The sequence below is a fragment of the Caloenas nicobarica genome, chromosome 29 (genome assembly GCF_036013445.1).
Source record: "Caloenas nicobarica isolate bCalNic1 chromosome 29, bCalNic1.hap1, whole genome shotgun sequence".
Taxonomy (NCBI): Eukaryota; Metazoa; Chordata; class Aves; order Columbiformes; family Columbidae; genus Caloenas; species Caloenas nicobarica.
The window spans coordinates 2,488,872-2,515,526 of NC_088273.1; the positions used below are offsets into that span (position 1 = coordinate 2,488,872).

The 26,655-nt window shown below is 56.5% G+C and overlaps 2 protein-coding genes across 2 annotated transcripts; one reads left to right on the top strand and one right to left on the bottom strand.

Moving 5' to 3' along the window:
- The first annotated feature begins 734 nt into the window (after positions 1-734).
- On the top strand, positions 735-26,655 carry LOC135999707 (scavenger receptor cysteine-rich type 1 protein M130-like). The gene is given in 25 exon segments (XM_065653264.1): positions 735-1,001; positions 1,934-2,087; positions 3,329-3,575; positions 4,368-4,425; positions 4,771-4,917; positions 4,920-5,004; positions 5,007-5,131; positions 5,133-5,223; positions 5,261-5,280; positions 5,283-5,631; positions 6,605-6,913; positions 18,637-18,960; positions 19,934-20,242; positions 20,465-20,779; positions 21,299-21,625; positions 21,710-22,024; positions 22,372-22,686; positions 23,068-23,130; positions 23,215-23,529; positions 23,945-23,980; positions 24,265-24,402; positions 25,251-25,346; positions 25,754-25,837; positions 26,020-26,172; positions 26,402-26,655. Coding segments are annotated over 25 exon segments (4,896 nt in total).
- LOC135999633 (olfactory receptor 14J1-like) lies at positions 13,137-13,682 on the bottom strand (the record flags this gene model as incomplete). The annotated part of the gene is made up of 1 exon (XM_065653193.1): positions 13,137-13,682. A coding segment is annotated over one exon (546 nt), but the record flags the coding sequence as incomplete, so codon positions are not given.

Sequence of the window (26,655 nt, forward strand, 5' to 3'; positions counted from 1 at the left end):
CCAGCAGATCAACACTCCCACCCAACTTGGTGTCATCTGCAAACTTACTAAGGGTGCACTTGATCCCATTGTCCAGATCATTGATAAAGAGATTAAACAGAACTGGCCCCAATACTGAGCCCTGAGGAACACCACTCATGACCAGACACCAACTGGATCTGACTCTGTTCACAACTCTTTGGGCCCAGCCCTCCAGCCAGTTCTTTACCCAGCAAGGAGTATGCCTGTCCAAGCCATGAGCAGCCAGTATTTTTACTTTTTTATTCTATTTTATTTTGTTTTATTTATGAATAAATATGGTATTTAAAATGTATATATGCCTCTGTACATGTGTATAAGAGTATACACATCATATATAGATATATACGTATGTATAAAACCAGAGAAATTAAATATACATAGCCATTATAACGTACATATAAAATGGATAATGCCTTCTTTAATAAGATCTAATGGAATGAAGAAGTAGATTTTAAATGAGAGTAGAAAGAAAAGTATAAGGATGGGTCAACATCCCCCATTTTACCTGGTGCAGAAGCAGCCCACAGATGTCTGGGGAGGAACTTCAATCAGGTGGGGAGGACACAGACAAGCTGGATCATGCCCAAGGGCTATGTCCTCCCCCAGGAGGCCACTGAGGGGCCCTCAGCACAGATCCTTTCACATACAAGGAAAAGCCCAGTCCTGTGGGCTGGACTGGACGGCCCCCACATCCCAGCCCAGACCAGCAGAACATGCCGTGCGGGATTACTGGGACAGACTCTGAGCTCTTCTGGGTGCTGCAAAACACAGGCAAACTGTCTGTGAACATGGAAACCCAGGACAAAATGCCAGCTTCAGAAGAACTTGTGCATGGGGACAATATGGAAAAGACCCGAAGAGGATCTCAAAATAGACAACGTGAAGCAGAAGATGTTGCCAATGAACCCATGAACCACAAATTGGATGTTGAGGTGCCAAACAGAGGCACCTCCCTGGTTGTGGGGGTCACCCAGCTGCCTGTAAGGCCACTGTGGGGTGCAGGCTGGTGATAAATAGGTTTCCTTGTCCTTAGGTTCATAACCTGATTGAATGTTCCAAACTGCTCTGACTGAGTGAGGGGAGAAGTGATGGGACTTGCCCAGGTCCACCTGAGCCACACCAGCCAAACCCAGTGTGCTGTGTGTGTCATGTCTGGGGTGGGGAAGGGGGTGGTGGTGGATGTAAATGTCTTGAACACTGTAGGACCTGAGCAGAGTGCACATGGTATGGAATAAGGGGTGGAGATTGTACTGCCTGGGATGGAGCTAATTTTCTTGTTCACAGCCCCTGCTGATGGTGCCCAGAACAGCTTTGACAACACTCATGTGGTAGCAGTTGCTGAGCAGCACTGGCACAGCCTCAAGGCTTTTGCTGTTTCTCCCTCTGCCCTAACAGTGTGGAGGCTGCAGGTGGCAAGAGGCTGGAGGGGACGAAGCCAGGAGAGCTGACCCCAACTGACCAGAGGGATATTCCACACCATATGACGTCATGGTCAGCAATAGAACTGAGGAGGCAGGTGTGTTCTTCAAAACATCCTTTGCTCAGAGACAGGCTGAGCATATATCTCTCCTGCTCTGAGTGATTACTTTTCCACTTAAGTTGTCTTTATCTTGACCCATGAGATATTCTTTCTTGGTTTTGCCCTTCCAGTTCCCTCCCCCATCCCGCTGCTGGGGATTGAGCAAGTGATTGGGTGGGCGCTGCCAGATGGGGTCACCCCCAACATGTGCACAGAGCAAATAGGTTGTGCGGGTGAGGTCCCTGGTGTCTCAGTAGATCACAGGCCAGGAGCTGACTCAGCGATTGTGTAAGTGGTTGCAGGTCACTGACACCCGAGCAGCTGACAGGCCCAGCGCAGGCACACAGTTTGTGTCACAGCTTGTGAGGTCACTTGTGCCTTTGTGTCTCGCAGGCGAGCAGACAGCAAGTGGGTGGATGTGACGTGGTCAGGTCACTGGTGCCTGAGGAGCTGAAGGCAAGAGGGAGAAACGTGGCTTGGGATGTACTTGTGATGTCAGTCCTGGCTGAATGGCTGATGGGCCAGGACCAGGTGCACGTCCTTACAGGTGCTGGGGAGGTCACCAGGTGTCTGAGTCAGTCACCCCTGAGTAGCTCACAGGCCTGGAGTAGGCCCATGGCATGTGTAGGTGCTTGTAATGTCACTGCTGCCTGAGCAGTGATAGGGCAGGAGCAGGCCCACAGTTTGTGTAGGTGGTTTCGTGGTCAATGGTGTCTGAATAGCCAACAGGCCAGGAGCAGGCCCATAGTTTGTGTAGGTGGTTTTGCAGTCATTAGTGTCTGAATAGCAAATAGGCCAGGAGCAGACCCATAGTTTGTGTAGGTGGTTTTGTGTTCATTAGTGTCTGAATAGCCAACAGGCCAGGAGCAGGCCCATATCAGACATAGATATTATGACATCACCAGTGGCTGAATAGTAGATGGGCCAGGAACAGACACATGGCTCGTCTGGGTGCTCCTGATGTCACAAAACCATATTTATACCCCACCCAAATTCAGCTTTTTGGAGCCATTGTCAGCAGAAGTCCATAGAGTGCACACACACGTGTGACAGTGTAACCAATGAGCACACAGCGGTGGCAGTACAGGTGTGAGGTCACTGTCAGTATAACCAATGAGCACACAGCGGTGGCGGTAGAGGTGTGAGGTCACTGTCAGTGTAACCAATGAGCACACAGCGGTGGCAGTAGAGGTGTGAGGTCACTGTCAGTGTAACCAATGAGCACACAGCGGTGGCAGTAGAGGTGTGAGGTCACTGTCAGTGTAACCAATGAGCACACAGCGGTGGCAGTAGAGGTGTGAGGTCACTGTCAGTATAACCAATGAGCACACAGCAGTGGCAGTAGAGGTGTGAGGTCACTGTCAGTGTAACCAATGCGCACACAGCGGTGGCAGTACAGGTGTGAGGTCACTGTCAGTGTAACCAATGAGCACACAGCTGTGGCACTCGAGGGTGTGAGGTCACTGTCAGTGTAACCAATGCGCACACAGCGGTGGCAGCAGGAGGTATGAGGTCACTGTCAGTGTAACCAATGAGCACACAGCAGTGGCAGTAGAGGTGTGAGGTCACTGTCAGTATAACCAATGAGCACACAGTGGTGGCAGTAGAGGTGTGAGGTCACTGTCAGTATAACCAATGAGTACACAGCGGTGGCAGTAGAGGTGTGAGGTCACTGTCAGTATAACCCATGCACACCCAGCACTGGCAGTAGGAGGGTGCAGTGCTCACGTCACCGGTGACACCCCATGGCCATGGAGCTCGGTGCAGACCGTCCATGTGCTGTCACAGGGTCCCCACGAGGTACCGGAGCTGCCCGGCCCCGTGTCTGCGAGGCCGAAGGAGCAGCCCCTGCAGCCCTGGCTGCAGCCGTCGGGGTGGGGGTGGCTCGGGGGCACCGCAGGGATGTGCCCGGGCACGGCGCCCGGAGGAAACCACAGACTTCCTGCCCGGGCGCCGCGGGGGGAGCGCGGGGGCTGTGGTTTGTGCACCTGCAGGCTGCAGCTCTGATCCACCCGTGGGGAATAACGGCCCCTCGGTGACACACTGACAGGCAGGGACGCGTCTGAGCCCCTGGGCTGCACGTCTGCTGCCAGGACAGGGACGTGTCCCAGCTCCAGCTCCTGCGAGGGACCTTCCGTGGGCTCTCCAGGGAGCGGTGGGTGAGCCAGCGCTCCTGGGATGGGGCTCTGCCCTGGGCTAAGGCCCTTTCCCAGCTGCTGCTCCCAGCACTGTGGGGTCTGTCACAGGGGCCGTTTCCTTCCCTTCCTGACACAGCCCCGGTGCAGTCACAGCCCCATGGGTCTTATAGCACAGGAGTGTTTGGACGCTCTCTACCTCGAGCTCTTGGATAGTCTGTCACAGGACATGCTCGGTGCTCCTGGTCCCCACCACAGGGCTCAAGGAGAAAAAAATTGTTTGCCCCACTACAACCAGCCCTGTCCTGTGACGTTCCACCAGCACAGTGATGTGACACCTGCAGCGGAGCCATCCCTCATATATGGTCATGAATGGCGCTGGAGAAGTTCATTGGAGGACTGGGCTGTGTCGGAGGGGAGATAGCTCCCGATAATGTCTAAAAAGGTGCTGCTGCTTCGATTGGCTCCTCCTGTAGCTGGGGGACATCTGCAGAGATATATTGCCCTCCCGTCATCATTGTTCCCACGAGTCCCTGGAGCTGCGGCAGGGAGTGTTGCACAGAGGGATGCGCCATCAGGGCAGGAGGCTCAGGATGGGCACAGAGGGACTCCTGTCCCCTCAGACGCTGTGGCTGCTCCTCTGGGTACAGCTGTGCAGGGGTAAGCGCTGACTCCCTTGTCCCCCTGCCCAGGGCCAGCGGGTACCAGTGTGGTCATGGGGATCTGTCTGGGAATGGGGTTTCTTTGCAGGTGCTGCTGAGACAAGGGGCAGAAGGTGCTCAGATCCATGGAGCCTGTGCCCTTCCCTGTGCCTATCTGGGTGGGAGAGAGTATCTCCTTTTCCAGGGCTCCAGAGTTCAGGGCAGCCTGTGCCTGGCTGGATTCACAAACACCCTGTCCTGGGGTGCCATTTTGGACCCCCTTGTTCCCAGCACTCTACCTCTGGAGCCAGTGGTGGCCTCACTCGTGATGGCAGCACCCAGAGATCCCCAGGCCACTGCCAACCTCTGGGGTGCCCCAGAGGGTTTGTGTGCTGCTTAGCGCCCCTTGTTCCAGGGGAGCCCTCACCCCACGAGAGCAGTTTGTGCCCCGCAGAGAGAGGAGGATGGGGACTTCTGCAGTGGGGAGACGTCCTTCCTGGGGGGCCTGGCCCAGTGCAGGGGCTGGGCTGACACCAGGAGAGGAGGGGATGTGTGATCCTGTGGATGGTCTCAGTGGGAACAGGGAAAGCCCTGGGGCTGGGCCAGGTTTGGATGGTGCTGGGGCAGGTGGTTTGCAGGGGAAGCTGCAGCCCTGGGTACACGGGGCTGTTCAGGGGGTGCTGGTCTGGGGGCAGCGGGTGCCCAGTGCAGGGTTGGGCAGTGTGTGGGTGGGTATGGGTGGGGGTCAGGTGGCCTTTGGGGTGGGAAGAGGTGCCTTGTGTGGTGGGATGGAGAATGACCCAGCAGTGCTGGACGTGGGCATCCCCAGCCTTGCGCAGCTGTGGGGACAGAAGGGACCCTCACATTGCTCTGGGGACAGCCTGGAGGGGAGGGGGCTCCCACCCTGGTACCTCTGATTCAGTGCAGGCAGGAGGTTCCCCCAGACCTGCAGCACTGGGGCTCGGCGCTCTCCTGACTCATCCCGTGTTGGTGTTTGAAGGTGCTGCGGAGGTGAGGCTGGCGGATGGCGGCAGGCGCTGTGCTGGGAGAGTGGAGGTGAAACACCAGGGACAGTGGGGGACTGTGTGTGATGACTACTGGAGCATGAACGATGCAGCAGTGGTTTGTAAGCAGCTGGGCTGTGGGTCTGCTGTTGGAGCTCCTCAGTACGGACACTTTGGGGCAGGATCTGGCCCCATTTGGATGGATAATGTCGGCTGTAACGGCACTGAATCTGCCCTGGCTGATTGCAAACACACAGCATGGGGTGAACATAACTGTGATCATGCTGAGGATGCTGGAGTGATGTGTTCAGGTAAGGGGTCAGCGTGTTCCCACCTTTGGGGCTGGGATGCAGGAAGGGACCTGGCTGTGCCATAAGGAGCAACAAACATGCTGGAACTGGGCCGAGTGTGGCCAATCATGCTGTTGAATGGGGACTGTCATTGCTGGTGTAACTGGTCCCTGGAGAAAGCTGTAACAGCCCTGTGGGGACAGGACCCCCTGTAGACAGCACTGACCAGCTGCCCAACCCCTCCTGCCTGCCCACAGCTCCCCACACTGACCCATGAAACAGGGTCTTTGCCAGCACTTAATGACTCTCGTCCATGCTGCTGTCACCCTCTGAGGCAGCGTGAGGCCAGGGGGACATGCGGGTCTCCTGCCGCCTGCCTGGCCATTGGCCTGGGACCTGTGCACCCCTGGGCAGAGCACGGTGTCCCTGGATGAGAACATCCCCCTTGAGCAGGGAGCGGAGGGCTCTGGACAGGCACCAGCCATGATAGCAGTTGCTCCATATGTGTGCTCTGGGATATCTCCCACCTAAAAGGAAGATTCCAACACCCCAGGAACACCCTGGGATCAGAGTGCTCTTCTGGTTGCACCCAGGTGATGATGGTCCTGCCTGGCCCAAGCTCTGCAGGGGCTGAGCAGCTGCAGCTTCATCATCATCTGGGCCAGTTCTCCTGGACCCCAACTGCTCACACGGCTGCGGTGCTGGGGGGACCGTGCCGGGCAGCACAGAGGAACTTGTGTGGGAGCCCTTTGTGTGAGCAGCACCTGTGGCTGTGAGTGTGTGGCAGACACACACCTCAAGTGCTCTGGTGGTGTAGACAAGGGGAGGAGGAGTCTTGGATGTGTTTCTGGCACCAGCCCTTCCCCAACAGCTTCCTCTGGCATGTGCAATAGGCAGTTTGGCCACGGCTTGCCCGGAGGCGATATGGGACATGGGCATTTAACTGCCAGAGGGCTCTGGGAACTCCCAGGTGTTTTGGTGGTTTTTTTTCCAGGATTTTTCCGTCTGGTGGAAGGGAAGAGCCGCTGCTCAGGACGTGTGGAGATCCATGATGGGGACCAGTGGAAAACTGTTTGTGATTCCCACTTTGGCCCCAAAGCTGCTGAGGTGGTCTGCAGGGAGCTGCAGTGCGGCGTGGCCCTGCCTGTGTCTGGAGGAGGTCACTTTGGAGAAGGGGTTGGTCCCATGTGGGATGGAGAGCTGCAGTGTGTGGGGAATGAGTCCCTCTTGTCCTCCTGCCCCACGGGGTCCTCCCAGGACCAGGCCTGCACCCAGATGAACAGCGCTGCTGTCAGCTGCACACGTAAGGACTCGGGGTGGGGTGGTGAACACCGGGGTGAGCTCCAGCCTGAGGAGGGGACAGTTGGTGCTTGTGGAGACAAGGGAACTGGGGCATCTGTTCCCACAGGCTGGCAGAGATGTGACGTTCCTGGGGATCACAGAGAAGGGCAGGGCTGGGCTGACGCCCAAGGACAAAGAGGGGCCATGGGCTGGGAGGGCTCCCTGGGATCAACATGTTGCTCCACAGCGGATACACAAAGGCCTGAGATGATGATGTGGGAGGTGCCCAGGGCGGACTGTGGTCCATTGGAGCTGGGGGCCCTGGGAGAAGCAGCAGCCTGTGCTTGGGGATCCTTGGGGACAGGTCTCTTCCTAGACTTGGGTTCCCTTGGTGACATCCAGCCTTGCCAGTGCCCTTTGCCATCTCCACCACAGGTTGTCCTACACTGTCCCACAGCTGCTTCTCTTTCCCTGCAGGCTGTAGACACCCAACTCGCTTCCTCCCCTTGCTCTCACCCTGGTATTTCCATACATTGACTGATGTGTCTCCACTCTCATGCTCTGTTCCTCGAAACACAAGGTGGTGGACTGATCTCACGCTCCCTCTGGATGATTTCTTGTACCACAGCACTACCCTTTGAGGGTGGCAGTGTTTCTGTCCTCTACTCTAGAAAGGAGGACCCTGAAAACTACTGACCTGTCAGCGTCTTACCTGTGCCTGGGAAGAACATGAAACAGATCCTCCTAGAAGCTCTGCTATGGAACAGAGAATGGTGACTCGAGCACTCCCTGGGCAGCCTGTTCCACTGCTTCACAACCTTTTCCATGAAAAAATGCTTCCTAATACCAATTCTGAAACTTCTCTGGCACAACCTGAGGCCATTTCCTCTCATCCTATCACTTGCTACTCAGAAGAACACCAACACTCTTCATGCTACAACCTCTTTTCAGATAGTTGTAGAGAGGGAAAGGTCTCCCCTCAGCCTCCTGTTCTCCAGGCTAAACACCCCCAGGTCCCTCAGCTGCTCCTCAGAAGACTTGTGCTCCAGGCTCTCAACAGCCTTGTCGCCCTCCTCTGCACTCACTCCAGCACCTCAGGGTCTTTCCGAAAGTGAGGGGCCCAAAACTGAACCGAGGATTCAACTTCTGGCCTCACCAGCGCTGAGTACAAGGGGATGATCACTGCCCCGGTTGTGCCTATTACACTATTCCTGATACAAGCCAAGAGTCCATTGGCATTTTTGGCCACCTAGGCACATGCTGGCTCGTGTTCAGTCACTGTCGATCAACACCCCCAGGTCTTTTTCCACCAGGCAGCTTTCCAGCCACACTTCCTCAAGCCTGTAGTCTTGCATGGGGTTGTTATGACCCAAGGGCAGCCCATGGCACTTGGCCTTGTTACACCTCAGACAATTGACCTCAGCCCAATGAACCAGCAGCTCCATATCGGTCTGTAGAGCCTTCCTACCCTCCAGCAGATCAACACTCCCACCCAACCTGGTGTCATCTGCAAACATACTGAGGGTGCGCTCGATGCCCTCATCCAGATCATTGATAAAGAGATTAAACTGGCCCAAATACTGAGCCCTGGGGAACACCACTCATGACCGGCCGCAACTGGATTTGGCTCCGTTCACCACAACTCTGTGGGCCCAGCCCTCCAGCCAGTTCTTTATCCATCGCAGATACACCATCCAGGCCATGGGCTGCAGCTTCTCCAGGAGATGCTGTGGCATACAGTGTCAAAGGCTTTACTCAAGTCCAAGTACACAACATCCACAGCCTGTGTGGCGGATTCACTCCCCCACAACAGACTTTCCCTCATCTGCTAAGCCGGTCACCTTGACATAGAAGGAGATCAGGCTGGTCAAGCGGGACTTGCCTTTCATAAATCATGTTGATTGGGCCCGATTGCTTGTCTCGTATGTGTGACCTCCGAGTCCCTTTCCCAGCCATGTTCCTGCTTTTGGCCTGTCTCCTGCAGAGGCACAAGTGACCTCACAGTCCCCTCCACAGCCATTGGCTTCCTACTGGACTATGAGTCCTGAGACACAGCTGAGCACATGGCATCGTACCCAGCCATCACCCTCCTTGTGGTCCAGTGTGTGAGCAGATAAAACTAAGCTGCTTTCATCAAATTTATCTAATAGATTTCCTATGAAGGGTTTGAGTGGAGAAATGTTCCTCAGAGGAGCTGCTGTATTAACACTGGTGCATTTTATATCTCTGCTTCTGCCTTTTTTTTTTCCTTCTTCCTGTGTCTATTCTATCTTCAAAGAGCTCTCCAAGGCAAAGATTCATGGAATCATACAATAACTCAGGTTGGAATTGACCCCTGAACACTATCTCTATCCCACTGACCTTTATGGCACCCCAAGGAACAGCTGATAGCATTTGTGCTCTCTTGGGTTCATCTCACCACATGCACACAATGGACATGCACATGATGTGTATGTTTACAACTCATCTGTACAATGAAAATATGGAATTTCGAACCGGTATTTCATAGAATCCTAGAATGTCCTGAGTTAGAAGGGACCCACAAGTATCATTGAATCCAACTCCTGTCCCTGCACAGGACAACCCCAAAGTTCACACCATGTATCTGAGGACGTTGTCCAGTCTCTTCTTCAGCACTGTCAGGCCTGGGGCCATGACACCTCCCTGGAGAGCCTGTTCCAGTGTCCAGCACCCTCTACGTGAAGAACCTTTTCCTCATCTCCAATCTAAACTTTCCCTGGCATCTTCCATTCCCTTGGGTTCTGTCATTGGTAACTAAAGAGGAGCATCAGTACCTTCCCTTCTCCCCTTGTGAGGAAGCTGTAGCCACCATGAGGTCTCCTTTTAGTCCTTTCTTCAGCTCTGATGGTGACAAACCCCCTGGCTTGCTTTCTGAAGCAGAAAGGAGAAGCCATGACCTCCAGGCAATGGGAAGGGGGATCCTGTCCCTCACACACGGCTCAGGGCTCTTCCTGGGACCGTGGGATGTGGGTGTGCAAGGCTGAGGGAAGGACAACACTGGTACAACAACTTCCAGCTTCCCCATGGGGCTGCAAGGAGGGAACGAGGCCCCAGTGCCATGAGGACAACATGTCTTCTCCTAGGCCTCAGTGGCACAGACAACTGCCATGGCCAAGGGGACAGAGACCTGGGTTCTGTTGGTCCCTTCCAGCCTTGCCAGCGCCCTTTGCCATCTCCATCACAGGCTGTTCTACACGGTCCTATCCCTGCCCCTCTTTCCCTGCAGGCTGTAGACACCCATCTCGCTTCCCCACCTGCTCTCACCCCAGCATTTCTGGACCTTCACTGATGTGTCTGCACCCTCACTGGCTGTTCTTTGGAACACAAAGCCATGGGCTGATCCAGCTCCCTCTGCGTGACCTCTTGCACCACAGCCCTGCCCTTCCAGTCACATTGCTTCCTCCTGATATCCAGTCCTCACCTTCCAAGTTGCACTTTCTGACTCTTCCCTGCTTCTTCCCACTTCCAAGGAGAGCACGACCATCTAAGAAACTGCCCTTCATGCAGGGAACCCAACCTGTTAGGCTTCTTGTGGTTTTTTACATGACCAGAGAGAAGTAACTTCACCACGATCTTCTAAATCCCGTGACTGCTGTTGGCCTTTCAGCTTCTCTGACAGGCACAACCATGTTCCTGCTGCTGTCCCGTCGTGTTCTCAGGTGGGATGGACGTGACAACCTGTCTCCAAGGCCTCTTCCTGGGTAGGGCCTGTGGCTACCTTGGCAGAGATTCTTTCCCAGCCATGTCCCTGCTGCTGGCCTGTCACCTCCAGAGACAGAACTGATCTCACTGTCCCCTTCACAGCCACACGCTTCTGACTGGATTATGAGTTTCTGAGACACAACTGACTTCATAATACCACACCGATCCATCCCCCTCCTTAGCCAGGACCTGACCAAGACTGAAGCATGTTCTACGCAGTCCTACACCTGCCCCTCTTTCCCTGCAGGCTGTAGACACCCATCTGGCTTCCTCACTTTGTTCAAATTCCTCAAATATATTTCCTACTAACAATGTGCATGAAAAGCACTCTTCTCTGGAACTGCTGTATTTCTGTTAACACCTTCTGTATCTCCTCTTTTGACTTTCTTTTTTTTCTACTATTCTTCTTCTACCTGTTCTCTCTCCAGAAACCTCTCCAAGGCAAAAATTTTTTCAAATCAGAGAATAACTCAGGTTTGAAGAGAGCCCTTGTCTCAGTCATCTTGTCTCACCCTCCTGCTCAGGGCAGGGTCAACCAAGTGAGGTTGCTCAAGGCCTCCACCCAGGTTTGTACCATCCTCAAACGCAATGAAAGTGCACTCTGTTACATCTTAGAGGGGGAGAATAAAGATGTTCAACAGTGTTGGCCCAAGTGCTGGTCACTGAGAGATGACACTCACAACTGGTTGCATGGAGGACTTTGTACCACTCATGATATTTGGGCTTAATGGTTCAGCATCCCACCCAGCATCCACTTCTTGAGCCCCATCGGCACCACTCTGCCCAGAAGGACACCATGGCTGAGGCCTTGCAAGCACCCTGTACACAACATGCCTTTCTTTCCCCTGTCCATTTGGGTTCCGCAATCCCTTCCTTTGCCTTCACATTCCAGGAAATGGGTGTAGGAGGACATGTCCCATTCCCTTCCCAGGGAGGGAGGTAGGGTGTCCAGCCTGTAACTGTCCCAGTTCCTATTCCTGCTCTTCTTGAAGATGGGTTTGAGGTCTGCGTTTTCTAAGGACCCCAGAACCATTCTGGTTTCTATGGCACTTTTGAGAGCACAATCCGGAATCATGGGAAGGGTGACGTAGCAGACAAGAACACGTGCAATGAGTCTGTCCAAGGCAGCTGAGATGAATCTCACTGGTCAAATGGGGTTTGTTCCTGTAGTCAAACACAGAAATGTCAGGGTTCTGTCAGGTGTCAACATCTGAGCTGGCCTCATGGACTCCTTATGCACCCAGGGATGCTCAGAGACAGAGTCTGTCCCTTTTACACACAGAGCCAGGTGTCACAGAGTCCCTCTGGCCTCCTGTTGCCACTCCCAAAGGGCAGAAGACACCTGAGCCCTGTGGTGTGTCACCCTGCTCTGCACTCATCTGACTTGTGCCGTGGCAGGAAGAATGGACACAAGGAGCTCGCTTGAAGGAAGCACATCCCAGTGCTGCATTGAGGCAGTTAACAATGGGATGTTGCTTCCAACACCAAGTGACCTCAAGATCTTGTCTGTCCCACAGGCCTTCATGGAACACTAAGGAATAGTTGATGGTGTTTGTGATCATTCGGGTTCATGTCACCTCAAGTACATGACGTGCATGCTCACATCTCATCTGTACAAAGCAAACACGAACTGCTGAACTACTCATTCAGTGTCCATCCATGGAGGGAAGAACAACCTCTGTGTGTGAGAGGCCAGTGCAGGAAATGGTGGTTGTGAGGGGCCAGCCCATGATGATTGACCTGAGGCTCCTTCCGAAGGGGTGTCCAGTGCACACGGGCACAGCCCAGACCCTGCTCTGCTGGTCCTGCAGGTCTCTGGCAGGAGGCCTGGCTGTGAGAGGACACTGCTGTGTGCCCAGCCCTGCACACACACACTGTTCAGCTGCACAGTGGTGTTTCATCTGTGGGCCACTTTTGTAGGCATATGCTTCAGAGAAACTTTGCAAGAAGATATAAACCATCATGCACTGCCCTGAGGAGATGACCGTTCTTTCTGGAAAGGCTGTTCTGAGGCCAGCTCTGTCACAGCAGTGCCCATTGCCTGTCCCTGCCTGCGCTCACAGGACTGACACACAGCAGGACGGTGACCAAGCTGCCAGAGCACTCAGGCCTTGCACCAACACAAGGGATGAGAAGGAGAGTGTGGGAGTGGAACGAGAACAGCTCTGGAAGACCAAGGGCTGCTGCTCCCTGGCAGTGCTGCCAGGCTGGGACTCTGTTCCCCTCCACCAATACAGACAGAAACTGTCCCTGCAGCTCCAAAAAGGCCTTAAAAGAAGATCTCAGGGGAAAAATAAAACAAAACGAAACACTGCAGGGCCTTTTATTCTTTTTTTAAAAAAGTAGAGAAAAGGGCTCCTCATTTCCATAGACACTTGGTCAGAAAAAAAGGCAGACAGTGAATTAGGAAACAAATGACAACATTATCACAAAACGCAACCACAACAAAAACAAGAAACCCTGAGAATATAATGAGTTACACTATAACTGCTATGCAGAGGGTGAGAGTTTGTTGCTGTTTCTTATTGTAAAAGTGCAGTTATCAATTTCCACACTGAATCCTGGAGCTCCTGGTTCCTCATGCTGTAGATGAGGGGGTTCACTGCTGGAGGCACCACCGAGTACAGAACAGACACCACCAGGTCCAGCCGTGGGGATGAGATGGAGGGGGGTTTCAGGTAGGCAAACATGGCAGTGCTGATGAACAGACAGACCACGGCCAGGTGAGGGAGGCAGGTGGAAAAGGCTTTGTGCCGTCCCTGCTCAGAGGGGATCCTCAGCACAGCCCTGAAGATCTGCACATAGGAGAAAAGAATGAAAATAAAACAGATAAAAGCTGAAAAGACGCCAATCACAAGAAGCCAAGCTTCCCTGAGGTAGGAGTTTGAGCAGGAAAGCTTGAGGATCTGGGGGATTTCACAGAAGAACTGACCCACAGCATTGCCCTTGCACAGTGGCAGTGAAAATGTGTTGGCCGTGTGCAGCAGAGCATAGAGAAACCCAGTGGCCCAGGCAGCTGCTGCCATGTGGACACAAGCTCTGCTGCCCAGGAGGGTCCCGTAGTGCAGGGGTTTGCAGATGGCAACAAAGCGGTCATAGGACATGATGGTGAGGAGATAATACTCTGCTGAAATGAAAAATGGAAACATAAAGAGCTGTGCAGCACATCCCAAAAAGGAGATGGCCCTGGTGTTCCAGAGGGAGTTGCCCATGGATTTGGGGAGAGTGGTGGAGATGCAGCCCAGGTCGAGGAGGGAGAGGTTGAGCAGGAAGAAGTACATGGGGGTGTGGAGGTGCTGGTCACAGGCTATGGTGGTGATGATGAGGCCGTTGCCCAGGAGGGCAGCCAGGTAGATGCCCAGGAAGAGCCAGAAGTGCAAGAGCTGCAGCTCCTGCGTGTCTGCGAAGGGCAGGAGGAGGAACTGGGTGATGGAGCTGCTCCTGGACATTTGCTGCCGATGGGTATGGAGCACTGTCACAGGAGCAAAACACAGTGGCAAGTTAGGGGAGACTTCTCTGAGCAAAATCAAAGCCATTGCTTATGCACCCTCCCCCTGCTCCACACCCCCTTGTCCTTTTCCAGACCTTCCTTCAGCTCCGTGTCTGAGCCCTGGGTGGTGCTGGCTGGAGGTGCCGTGAGGAGCAGGACCTGTGCCCACTGGCTGCCCAGGAGTCAGCCCTGCTCTGCAGCAGGGGTCATGGGAACGGGGGCAGGGGCCAGACCTGGGGTTCAGCTGTGTCAGATGGAACCATTCCTGCTGCAGGAGGGCCAGTCAGCATCTGCTCTCCCAGTGATAAGGAACCAGGATTACACAAGGCAGTTTGAGATTTTGGGGTTTTTACAGCTTCCTGCAATTGCCCTGGAGAATGTTCTTCTGTCTCACAAACCCTCAGCATTTCTGCTCCATGTCTGTGGGTCAGTGCAGATTAAGGGGACCTGGTCTGTCCCTCTGTCTTGCTCCAGCTGCCCTGGGCTGGCACCTTTCTGAGATGGAGGCTGATCACACTGCCATGTTACCCTGAAAAGCCACCAGGCACTGCTGAGAGCAGAGGGATCCACATCAGACCACGACATGTCTCACCCTTTCCTAAGGTCTCAGCACCCCACGTTTAGCCCAGGACACACATGGCTCATTTCACAAACCCAACAGCATTTTCGCTGTTGTAGCATCTCTGTGTCTCTCCATGGGGCTTAAGATAACACTAAGATGCTGGAGCACAGGTTTGCGTCCTGGTCGGGAGCTCACAGCTTGGATGGAAACCTCAAGGAGATAGCAAATGTCCTAATGATGGCATTTGATTAAGGGAGACTCAGCTCATTCCCCAGCCCCACAGACTGCATTGCCCACACCCCACATGTCAGAGGAAAGCTGGGACAGGTGTTCCCATGGACACACCTGCAGGAAAGGACCCACAAGATCAGGCTGTGACTCTGCAGCTGAAACTCCCATCCCCAGAGGCTGACAGCAAGAACCAGGTCACAGCAACAGTGACCCAGAGCAGTGGAGCAAGAAGGAAACTGCGGTGAGGGTGGGTGTGAGAGAGGCCAGGGCAGAGGCAGCCGGGCACTCAGACAGCGTCACCCTTCCCCAGCTGTGCAGCCACCTCCCACACACCAGCATTGCCGGGCAGCTGCTCTCAGCCCCTGTGCTCTGCAGAGGGAACTGGAGCTCTGGCTGCACAGGAGCTGGTTCATGCCTTGGAGCCCCCGGCCCTGAGGGCAGAGGCTTTGCTGGGTGGGAGAGGAGGCGAGGGGGCTGCTCACAGGAGGGATCTGCACTGCAGGGGATCATACTGAGTTTTCTCTGTTCTCCCTCCCATAACAATTCCAGGTTTAGTTTCCCCTCATTTCTGGTCATTTCCCTGCTGTCTGGAGATTCTCCTGCTGAGAAGTGTTTCCCTATTGATGTCTTTTCCCTTTCAGTGCTCACGGACCCCATTCCACCCTCTGTGCCCTCACCCTGGCCCTACAGAAACCTGCCTGTTTGCAGGGCACTGCCTGGGGGCATCTTCCTGTTTGCAGGTTGGAAAACAGGACAAGTCAGATTAAGGCTGATGGGTCCAGCAAAGGTGTTGCAGATGCTGTCCACAGGCAGAGGGGTGGTGAAGGGATGTTATGAACATTCTGGCAGATGTACTGATCACTCGAAGCTGCAGTTCAGGAGTCTCAGTGACTTTTATAAGCATGAGGGCTCATTTTCATTTTATCCTTTCCTGCACCCCCCCCTACCCCTTGGGATAGGAAACTAAAAAGACAGGTGCAGGAAAGCTCCTCATCTTTCTGGTAATCCTTGCATTGATCTTGTCCTTGAGGCATCTGCTTGCCAAAATGCTGGGGGTGATCTAGAGCTGTGAGCATCCCTGACCCACACAGCACCCTCTCCACAGCAGGACCCTGCCCTATCAGATATTGCTCATTCCCCCAACAGCTTCTCCCTACAGCACCGTGGGGATCTCCCCGGGCAGGCTGAGTGCTGACCCTGGCAAGCAACAGAGTCCCTGCCCTGGCACAGCCCTGGGGTGCAGGGACCCTGCTCTGCAGGACAGCCCTGGGCACCCCTGGGTGCTCACCATCTCTACAACCATCCCTGGGAGAAGGCAGCCATCATATCCTGTCCCGCTGATGATGCAGCAGGGAAGCCCTTCTCTTAAGCACGTTCTTCTCAATATTAGAGATACTGAGAGAGTCCTCCTGAAAAGTGTCATAAACTCTAAGAGGTACCAGCTTAGGAGATCTTTCCAGGAACTGCAGCTGCATTGCCCTGGAGCCAGAGACTTACCTTGCAAAGGGCTGTGAAGATTTTTCTCCAAGTGAGCGAGAGCTTTGTCCTCCCACCCCAGACTGTCTATAAACTTTCTCTGCCTGGCTCCATCCCCTCGGTGCTGCAGGCAGAGCCCTCAGCCCTGCTGCGCTTTGCAGAGGAGCTGCTCCTGGGCAGAGCTGTCTCTCTGCAGCGCTGCCGCTTGCCGCGAGCTCCCTCTGTCCCAGGAGCCCAGCCCAGCTCAGCAGCACAGGAGCAGCCCAAGGTGGCACTTTCTCTGTCTGCTCTGGGCTCCCTTGTGGTGTTCCTGGGGCTCCAGGGGAGCATCCCATGAAACAGTGTGAAGTAATCAGTGATGTTTCTTCTCTTACCTCTACAGAGACAGTTCCTTCCTGTAGTAGTATTTTTCATATTAGAATTTGCGCATGACAGTCATCTTTTCTTGACCCATCATTAGACAGGACACCAGCAAAGATCTAAATTCTCCAAGCTAGAGGGAAGAATATCTCCAGCTGAAAGAATTTAGGCATTTTATTCTGTGTTTGTAGTCCTTGGGCTAGAAAGACATTCAGCAATCTTTTGGCCATGTCATGCTTCTGCTCTGAAGCAAATCCTTTGCTCACATGGGCTCTTGGACACTTGGTACCAGGCTTCCTTGTGGCAGGTCAGAGGTTTCCTGGTGCCACAGCTGGGGTGGTTCAGCCCAGATGTGAGGCAATGGCCTCAGCCAGGGACCTGACTGGGGGAGCTGGAGCTGTCAGTGTTGCAGACAGAGCTGTGACACGGATGGAATAAACTGCCAAGGCAGGGTGGCAGAAGTTAGTTCATCTGGTCTTCAAGGACAGCAGCCTCCAAGCACAGCAACAGTCCAGAACAAAACTCAGTCTAGACCTGTAAGGATATTCAAGAGCCACATAATGAGCTGTTCCTACTTCAGGAACAGTTAAAGGAGAAACAAAGACACTGTGTCGCCGCTGATGAATTTAATAAGAGAAAGAGGTGAGAGTCTCTGTGTCCTCTTGTCCTCCATCTTCACCAGCATGTTCTCCCAGGCCACTCTGCCTCAAGGTAGGAATCTGGAGGAGAACAACCAGCAGTGGATGGGGATCAAGTCAGGGGTCACTGGAACTAACACAGTCCTGACCAGTCTATGGGACAGGAGGGGCAGCATCCCAGGAGCTGAGACAGCAGGACCATGTCACAGGGAGGCCACTCTCCACCATCTCTGAAAGCTCATGGACATGGGGGGACTCCCTGACCACTGGCAGCTCTCACGCAGTGTGTGCACTTTACAAAAATGGCCAATGGGTGAGCAGGGGAACTCAAGGCTGTGCCCCAGAGCATGTCCACTGGGACCCCATTTCTGGGTGTCTGAAAGAGAAGGTGATGGGGTTTACCCAGGGTACATTGTGCCTGTCCGCCCTCTTTGCTTTCTGTGAGGAAAGGACAGGATTGTTGGTTGCGGGGAGAACATTGATGGTCTGTTACCTGGAAGTCAGGAAGACATTCATCATCATCCCCTGCAATATTAGAGTGTCCAAGTTAGGATATTATGGTCTGTGTCAGTGTGTAAGTCGATGAGTAAAAAGCAATCTGGATGGTTGGACTTGGAAAGGTGCTATAGGAAGGGAGAAACTTTGCAGTCATGACGACAGTCAAGCACTGGAAGCTGTTTCCCAGGCATGTGCACTCACTCTGTCCCAGAAAGTGTCCAAGATGTGTTTGGATAAAGCCCTGAGTAATCTGGTCTGACCCTCCTTTGCGCAGGAGGTTGGTCAAGACACCTCCCAAGCTCCCTTTGAGCCTGGATGATGCTGTCCTTCCTTCCCCTTTGTATTTTCAATTTAGGGAGAGCTCTCAAGTTCTCCCTGACCACAGAAATAATTCACATGATGTGGGACGTGCCTAGGGCAGACTGTGGTCCATGGCAGCTGGGGACCCTGGGAGAAACAGCAGCGAGTGCTTGGGAATCCCTGGGTACAGGTCTCTTCCTAGGGTGCTGGCCTGAGAGGAGTGGGTGCTCTAGGTGGGTCTGAGCCAGGGTCAGGTTGAAGGGTCTGTTATGGTAGAAGGAAGTGCTGAAAGCTCTGGGGTCACAAATGTCCCAGGAGGGCTGGAGCTGGTCACCCCGGCCTTGCTCAGCCCGTGGGGATACAAAGGACCTCTGCACCATATTGGGGACAGTCTGGAGGGGAGGGGGCTCCCACCCTGACACCCACAGTGCTGGGGCTTGACGCTGATCTGACTGGTCCTGTGTCAGTGTTTGAAGGTGCTGCGGAGGTGAGGCTGGCGGATGGCGGCAGGCGCTGTGCTGGGAGAGTGGAGGTGAAACAGCATGAACAGTGGGGGACTGTGTGTGGTGACTACTGGGACATGAACGATGCAGCAGTGGTTTGTAAGCAGCTGGGCTGTGGGTCTGCTGTTGGAGCTCCCCAGTACGGACACTTTGGGGCAGGATCTGGCCCCATTTGGATGGATGACGTCGGCTGTAAAGGCACCGAATCTGCCCTGTCTGACTGCAAACATGCAGGATGGGGTGAACATGACTGTGGTCACGTTCTTGATGCTGGAGTGACGTGTTCAGGTAAGGGGTCAGCCTAATACCTAACTTAGGGCCTGGGATGCAAGAAGTGACATGTCGGTGCTCTCAGCAAAAAACAAACATGGTAGATCTGGGCCTAGTGTGGCCAGTCATGCTGCTGAGCTGGGACTGTCATTGCTGGTGTAACTGGTCCCTGGGGAAAGCTGTGACAGCCCTGTGGGGACAGGACCCCATGCAGGCAGCACTGACCAGCTGCCCAACCCCTCCTGCCTGCCCACAGCTCCCCACACTGACCCATGAAACAGGGTCTTTGCCGGCACTTACTGACTCTCGTCCGTGCTGCTGTCACCCTCTGAGGCAGCGTGAGGCCAGGGGGACATGTGGGTCTCCTGTCCCATGCCTGGCCATTGGCCTGGGACCTGTGCACCCCTGGGCAGAGCACGGTGTCCCTGGATGAGAACATTCCCCTCGAGCAGGCAGGGGAGGGCTCTGGAGAGCGCCAGCCATGATAACAACAGCTCCATATCTGTGCTCTGGGACATCTCCCACCTAAAAGGAACCTCCCAACACCCAGGAACACCCCTGGGAGCAGAGTGCATTTCTGTTTGCACCCAGGTGATGATGGTCCTGCCTGGCCCAAGCTCTGCAGGGGCTGAGCAGCTGCATCTTTGTCATCATCTGGGCCAGTTCTCCTGGACCCCAACTGCTCACACGGCTGCGGAGATGGGGGGACCGTGCCGGGCAGCACAGAGGAGCTTGTGTGGGAGCCCTTTGTGTGAGCAGCACCTGTGGCTGTGAGTGTGTGGCAGACACACACCTCGGGTGCTCTGGTGGTGTAGACAAGGGGAGGAGGAGTCTTGGATGTGTTTCTGGCACCAGCCCTTCCCCAACAGCTTCCTCTGGGATGTGCAATGGGCACTTTGGCCACGGCTTGCTTGGAGGTGATGTGGGACGTGGGCATGTAAGTGCCAGAGGGTCTGGGAACTCTCAGTTTCTGTGGTGGTTTTTTTTCCAGGATTTGTCCGTCTGGTGGGAGGGAAGAGCCGCTGCTCAGGACATGTGGAGATCCGTGATGGGGACCAGTGGAAAACTGTTTGTGATTCCCACTTTGGCCCCAAAGCTGCTGAGGTGGTCTGCAGGGAGCTGCAGTGCGGCGTGGCCCTGCCTGTGTCTGGAGGAGGTCACTTTGGAGAAGGGGTTGGTCCCATGTGGGATGGAGAGCTGCAGTGTGTGGGGAATGAGTCCCTCCTGTCCTCCTGCCCCACGGGGTCCTCCCGGGACCAGGCCTGCACCCAGATGAACAGCGCTGCTGTCAGCTGCACACGTAAGGACTCAGGGTGGGGTGTTGAACACTGGGGCTGTGCCAGGGGACTGTGAACAGAGGAAGGACCAGGCTGGGTGGGTGTAGGACAGGAGGGATCATTGCACCGTCTCCAGCACAAAAACCATGCACAAGGAGAAGAAAGGCATCTGTCCCTTTGGACTCTCCGCTGACTACCGAGGCTACAAAAGCACCAACCCACCCTCTCTCCTCCTCTGTCCCCAGAGTACACAGCGTTCAGGCTGGTGAACGGCAGCACAGCCTGTGCAGGGAGGGTGGAGGTCCAGGTGCTGGGGACCTGGGGGACCCTCTGTGCCTCCCGCTGGGATCTCTCGGATGCCCACGTTCTTTGTCGTCAACTCCACTGTGGGTTTTCTGAATCCACTCCTGGAGGAGAACATTTTGGGAGATACACTGGCCCTGTCTGGAGAGACTCGTTCCACTGTGACGGGACTGAAGCCCACCTGGGACAGTGCCCAGTGACCACCCTGGGGGCCTCCCCATGCTCCCACGGGAACAACGCTGCTGTCATTTGCTCAGGTGAGTGCTGGGAAAATGGTGCATTAGCTCCGCTTCCCTTTGTGGGAGACATGGCCACCCAAAGCTGGGTCCCATGGCAGCACCAGGCTGAATTTCTCCCTGGAGGATCCCTGGGGGGCTTTCCCTGCTCAGACTGACCGCTCTGCTCTGGGAGAGCTGAGGTCTGAACAGAGGCAGACACCTGTCCCCAGGGCAGCGCCTCAGGCCCCAGCACCACTGCCAGGCCTGTGTTCCATAGCATGAGCCCAGGACAGGTCGGTGGGGCTCTGCGCCATCCCTGTGGCTGCAGACAGCCACATCCCATCCCCACAGAGAGCCCTGCAGAGCCTCATCCCACCACCCAGCAGCAGCAGACCTGGGTGTGAGCTGCAGACAGGGCCTGGGCTTTGCCCTGGCTTCTCGTCAGCACAGGGCTCAATCTTGTCCTGCCTGGTCGGACAATCCCCCCTTGCCCTCCTCCCTGGAGGCTGCCGTGCTGCCCGGTGCCGCTGATGGCTGTGGCTCCTCTGCTGTCCCCAGGCCCAGCCGACTCTGCGTCCCTGCGGCTGGTGGGCGGAGGGAGCCGGTGCGACGGGCGAGTGGAGATCTTCCAGCGTGGGACGTGGGGCAGAGTCCTGGACAACCAGTGGGATGTGCAGGAGGCCAGCGTGGTGTGCCGGCAGCTGCGGTGTGGAGAGGCAGAAAAAGCCTACAACCCCCCAAAGCCTGAGCGAGGGACGGGCCCCGTGGGGCTGCGAGGGGTCCGGTGCGCAGGGCACGAGGCCAGCCTGACCCTCTGCAACACCTCCCTGCCCGGGAGTTTGCTGTTGGGAGGGGTTGTGGAGGACGTGGGAGTCATTTGCTGGGGTGAGCGGAGCTGCACGAGCCCCGAGATGATGGGGTGGGGGGCAACCACCCCCTGACAGCACCTGGGGTTTCTCCCCACTGCAGGGAGCCGGTGGGTCCGGCTGGTGAACGGGTCCGGGCGCTGCGCAGGGAGAGTGGAGATCTACTACCAGGGCAGCTGGGGGACCGTCTGTGACGATGGCTGGGACCTGTCTGATGCCGCCGTCGTTTGCCACCAGCTGGGCTGCGGAGGGCCGGTGGAGGCGGCCGGCTCCGCTCGGTTTGGGGAAGGCTCCGGGCACATCTGGCTGGACGGTGTGAACTGCTCTGGGTCCGAAGCTGCTCTCTGGGACTGCGCTGCCGGGCCCTGGGGGCAGCACGACTGCGGGCACAAAGAGGACGCGGGCGTCATCTGCTCAGGTCTGTGCTGGGAGATGTGCTGGGATCCTGGCTCTTGGAGAGGCTGGGATGCAGGGAAAGCCGGGCATGGCCAAGGCTGTCCCTGGCTGAGCCCCTGCCTGAGCCCGGCCTATGGAGACCCATGCACGGGTGCCCTCAGTCCCACTGGGGTCCCCGGGGAGCTCAGCTGTCCCCCAGGGTGAGTGGGGAGAGCAGGGGAGTGTGTCCACCAGGGACTTCTCTCTGCCCTGGCTGCAAGGGGGACTTGCTGGCCCTGCCCTGCCTGCCTGGGGGCCTGGGGAGTGCAGAGGCGTCCTGCCTCCCACAGCCCCAGACCAGCCTGTTCCTCTTGCTGCCTTTCCTCCCAGAGTTCATGGCCCTGAGGCTGGAGAACAGTGACGGCTGCTCCGGGCGCCTGCAGGTTTTCTACAACGGGACGTGGGGGAGTGTTTGCTCCAACGCGATGACTCCTGACACGGTGTCGCTGGCATGCAAGGAGCTGGGCTGTGGGGACGGAGGATCCCTGGAAACAGTCCTGCCCTATGGCAGCGTGTCTGGCCCTGCCTGGCTGGATTATGTGCAGTGTGGGGAGAAAAACATCTCTTTTTGGCAGTGTCCCTCTGCTCCCTGGGACCCACAGTCATGCGATGACCTGCGAGATGAGACCCACATCACCTGCAATGGTAATTCTGAGCCACTGGGACCGGTGTCACCCCAGCTTCTGCTCCCCTCTGGGCACAGCCAAATGCAGAGAAAGAGCTTGGAGGGGTTTTCATTTCCATGTCAGACTCTTCTGCTGCTGGTGGCACAAACGTGACCACAGCTCTCAGAGCCCCACACGTCCAGCAGCACTTGCCACCCAGCAGTGCCTGGGGGAGGCAGTGACATCTCCAAGTGAGGTCTCAGCAGAGACCAGATGGGGTTCAGAGGAGCCTCCCCTCCATGGACACCCCCTGCTGCTCTGTGACCAAGATGGCACACACAGGCACGAGCAGAGCTCAGCCCCGCTCTCTTCTGCACAATCCCCCGAGCCAGCCCCTTCACCACAGTGTTTCCTTCTTCAGGGAGACGCCCAGAAATGCCCCCAGAGCCTTTGGCCCCGTGCCTCAACTCCACCAGCTGCACAGGTAGGGAGCTGCTCCTCTGTGTGCTCCTCTTGCCTGGCAGGGCTCTGCTGTCTGAGTGGCATGGCAGCTCTTTGCCTTCTCCAGACAGGGAGAAGATCCGTGCCGTGGGAGGCGAGGACGGGTGCTCGGGCAGAGTGGAGCTCTGGCATCACGGCTCCTGGGGGACAGTGTGCGATGACTCCTGGGACATGCGGGATGCCCAGGTGGCGTGCAGGCAGCTGGGCTGTGGCCCCGCGGTGTCTGCCCTGCGTGAGGCTGCTTTTGGGGTGGGGCAAGGCCCCATCTGGCTGGAGCGGGTGGAGTGCCGGGGGACGGAGTCGTCTCTGCAGGACTGCTGGGCCCGGCCTGGGGACGGACGTGCTTGCCGGCATAAGGAAGATGCTGCCGTGCGCTGCTCGGGTGAGCTGGGGCTGGGACCCCTTGCTCGGGTATTGGCAGGGAGCTGGGGAAGGCCTTTCACCCGCTTGGTCCTGGCACAGCCCCTGAGCTCCCGAGAGCAGGAATGTTCCTGTGGGGTGCAGCAGGCTGGTGCCACGCAGGGAGCAGCCTCGGTGGAACTGGATGTCCTTGGGCCACTGCCCGTGGGGCCCTGCAGCTCCAGGGCCATCCCCTGGGCTGCCTGTGCCACCCTGCCTGCCACCCAGAGCAGAGGCCACGGGCCCTGTCCTGGGTCCCTTTCTAGCACTACAGGAGGGGCAATTTGGCTGGGATGTGTCAGGAACACCTACAGACACACACGGGTGTGTGGAGGGGAGGCTCCCTGGTACGTGCACTCCCACCCTCTCAGCCCGGATCTCCTTTTCCTCCTCTGCAGCTGCACCCAGGACAGCAGCATCCCCACCCCAAGCAGGTAACTTGTCCTCCCCCCAGGGCTGGGTATCCAGGGCCAGACTCTGACCCACAGTTGGGTGGAAGGGGCTCCTTGCTGGAGTGTGAAACTCCCAGGAGGAGGCACTGGGGTGTTTGTGTGGGGGTTGAGGAGGGCTGTAATTCACTCAGCAGGGTGGAAGCTTCTCCATCACTCCCCCCCAGTGCCCTCCACTCCCTGCTGCCTTGTGTGATGGGGGTCAGGACTGGTGCTGCCTCCACCTCTCCCAAGGCTGGTGCTGTTCTTCCATGTTCTTGCCCATGCAGATCCCACCCGGGGCCGTCCGGCTGTCAATGGGAGGATCTCAGTGCCCGTCATCATCTGCATCATCCTGGGGGCCCTTCTCTGCCTGCTCCTGGCCCTGCTGGCCGGGCAAGTGCTCAGAGCCAGGGCTGGGCGCAGAGGTGGGTCCTTCCACAGAGGTGCCAGTGATGCCTCCTGGAAGGGCTGTGGGTGCTGCGGGGGGTCAGTAAGGGGCACAAGCAGAGCTGAGGGGATGAGACTGTGTGCTGCCACCTGTGCCACGCACCTCATTGACTGTCTGGCCATAGGGCACCAGCAGCAAGGGGTGGAGAGAGCCCAGAGGTGGTGGGAGCAAGAGATGGGGCAAGGAGAGAAATGGCAGAGCAGGACCAGGGAACATGTTATCCTGGGGGAAATGCTATCCTTTGGGAGATGTTATCCTGTGGGAGATGTTATCGTGGAGGAGATGTTATCCTGTGGGAGATGTTGTCCTGGGGAGATGTTATCCTGGAGGAGATGTTATCCTGGTGGAGGTGGCCAAGGCTGGCAGTGCTCTGGGTAGTGCTGGAGGGTGCCCTGGGGCAAACAAGAAGACAGGAGGAACACAGAGCAGCAGGGCCCATCTCCACGGTGTCAGGCCCCAGGCTGACCCTCTGCCCAGCCCTGCCTGCCCTTGGTAAGGCTGGGGCCCTACTATGGACTCATGGGGCAGACAGGGGTCAGCTCCAGGTGGAGAGGAAACATGTGAGCTGCTCTGGGGTCAGACAAGGGGGGATGACCCAGGGGCCAGAGGGGCTTGGGCGCTGTCTCCAAGGGTGTGATGCTGCTCCAGATCATGTCCACAGTGATGTGGCCCTCACTGGGGATGTGACAGCTGTTCCTGGACAGCACAGTGGGGCTGTGCTGTTGGAGCAGTCCTGGGCTGGGCCAAGGAACAGGTCTGGGGGAGCACAGCGGGGTCCCATAGCCTCTCTGCCTGTCCCTGTTCCAGCCCTGCCTCTGTCCCCAGGCTCCAGGACAGCCCAGGAGCTCTTCCCTGAGGCCGTGTATGAGGAGATTGGTTACAGCCCAGTGCAGGAGAAGCAGGCGAGGTTTGGTCGCTCAGGTGGGTGTGGGCACATCTGCAGGACCCTTTCCCCTGGCCCACCCCAGGGCTGACCCTCTGAAGCCCCCAGCCCGTGGTCCCTGCAGTGCTGGGGCTGTGTGGTCTGTGGGGAGAGCACCCAGGTCCTGGGCCCGGGAGAGGAGCTGCCTCCCAACCAGCTTTGCTGATCGCAGCTGGGCAGCCCCTCTCTTCCTGCCCCTGCACCCCACTTGACCAGTGAGGGATGAGCTGTCCTGGGGCAGCTCTGGGAGCACCTTTGAGACAGAGCTTGTCCCAGGGGAACAGGATGAATTCCCAGCCCTCCTCCCCATGCAGCCCCAGCTCTGTGGGTCCCCCTTCCCCAGCAGTGCTGGCCACGAACCAGGTCAGTGGGCTCGCTCCATAACACCCGCTGCACATCTCTCCAGGCTCCTCTTCAGAGCAGTCCCTGACCCAGCTGCAGCCCTACCCTGGGTACCGTGAGGAGGAGGATGGTCTGGGATCAGCACCAGGTAATGAAGCAGGAAGGGGCTGATCTGCCTGCAGACAAATGATGGACAGAGGTGTCACTGAGTGTCACTGTCAGATGGGGAGGACATGAGGGTCTCCTGTGTTGCTGCCAACACCAGTGCCTCCCATCCTCTGCTCTGCAGGATGTATCTTCTCACTGTCACCAGCTCCCCTCTCTTTTCAGATGTTCTTGTTCTGCATGGGGATGACCCAGCAGAGGGCTATGATGATGCCAGGGAGGTTTCTCACCCTGAGGAGGACGATGGCCCTGGACAGGGAGCTTGGGAAACGCCCAGGGTGCCAGAGGAGGGAGCAGGACCCAGGGATGCACCCAGAGGTAAGAGGGAAATTCAGCGTTGCTGGTTCCTGGGATGCCATCCCTGCTCACACCCTAGTTGCTGCTGTACTGAGACCTAAACCTCTTGGGAAGGGGAATCCTGCCCCAGGAGTTTCCCATGGAGGGACTGGAGGGTGGAGGAAGGAGCTGAATGTGGTGAGGAGCAGGGAGGAAGGTGGTGCACAGACCCCATGGGGTGAACTGCAATGTCCTGCATTGCTGCTTGCAGGGGGAAGCCTGTGCTCGCAGAGAAGTGCCGGGGTCCCTGGAGCTGAAGGAGACACCTCATCCCTGTCCCCGGGGAGCATGGGCTATGATGATGCTGAAGAGATCTCTCTGGCACATCCTTGTGAGGACACAAAGGCTGTGACAGAGGTGGGTGCACAGCAATCCCTGAGCCCCCGGCCAGGAGAGCCCATCCCTGCTGTGCAGGTGGGTGCAGCCGGGAGGGAGGAGAGGTCTGTGCAGCTGGGAGAGCCGTAA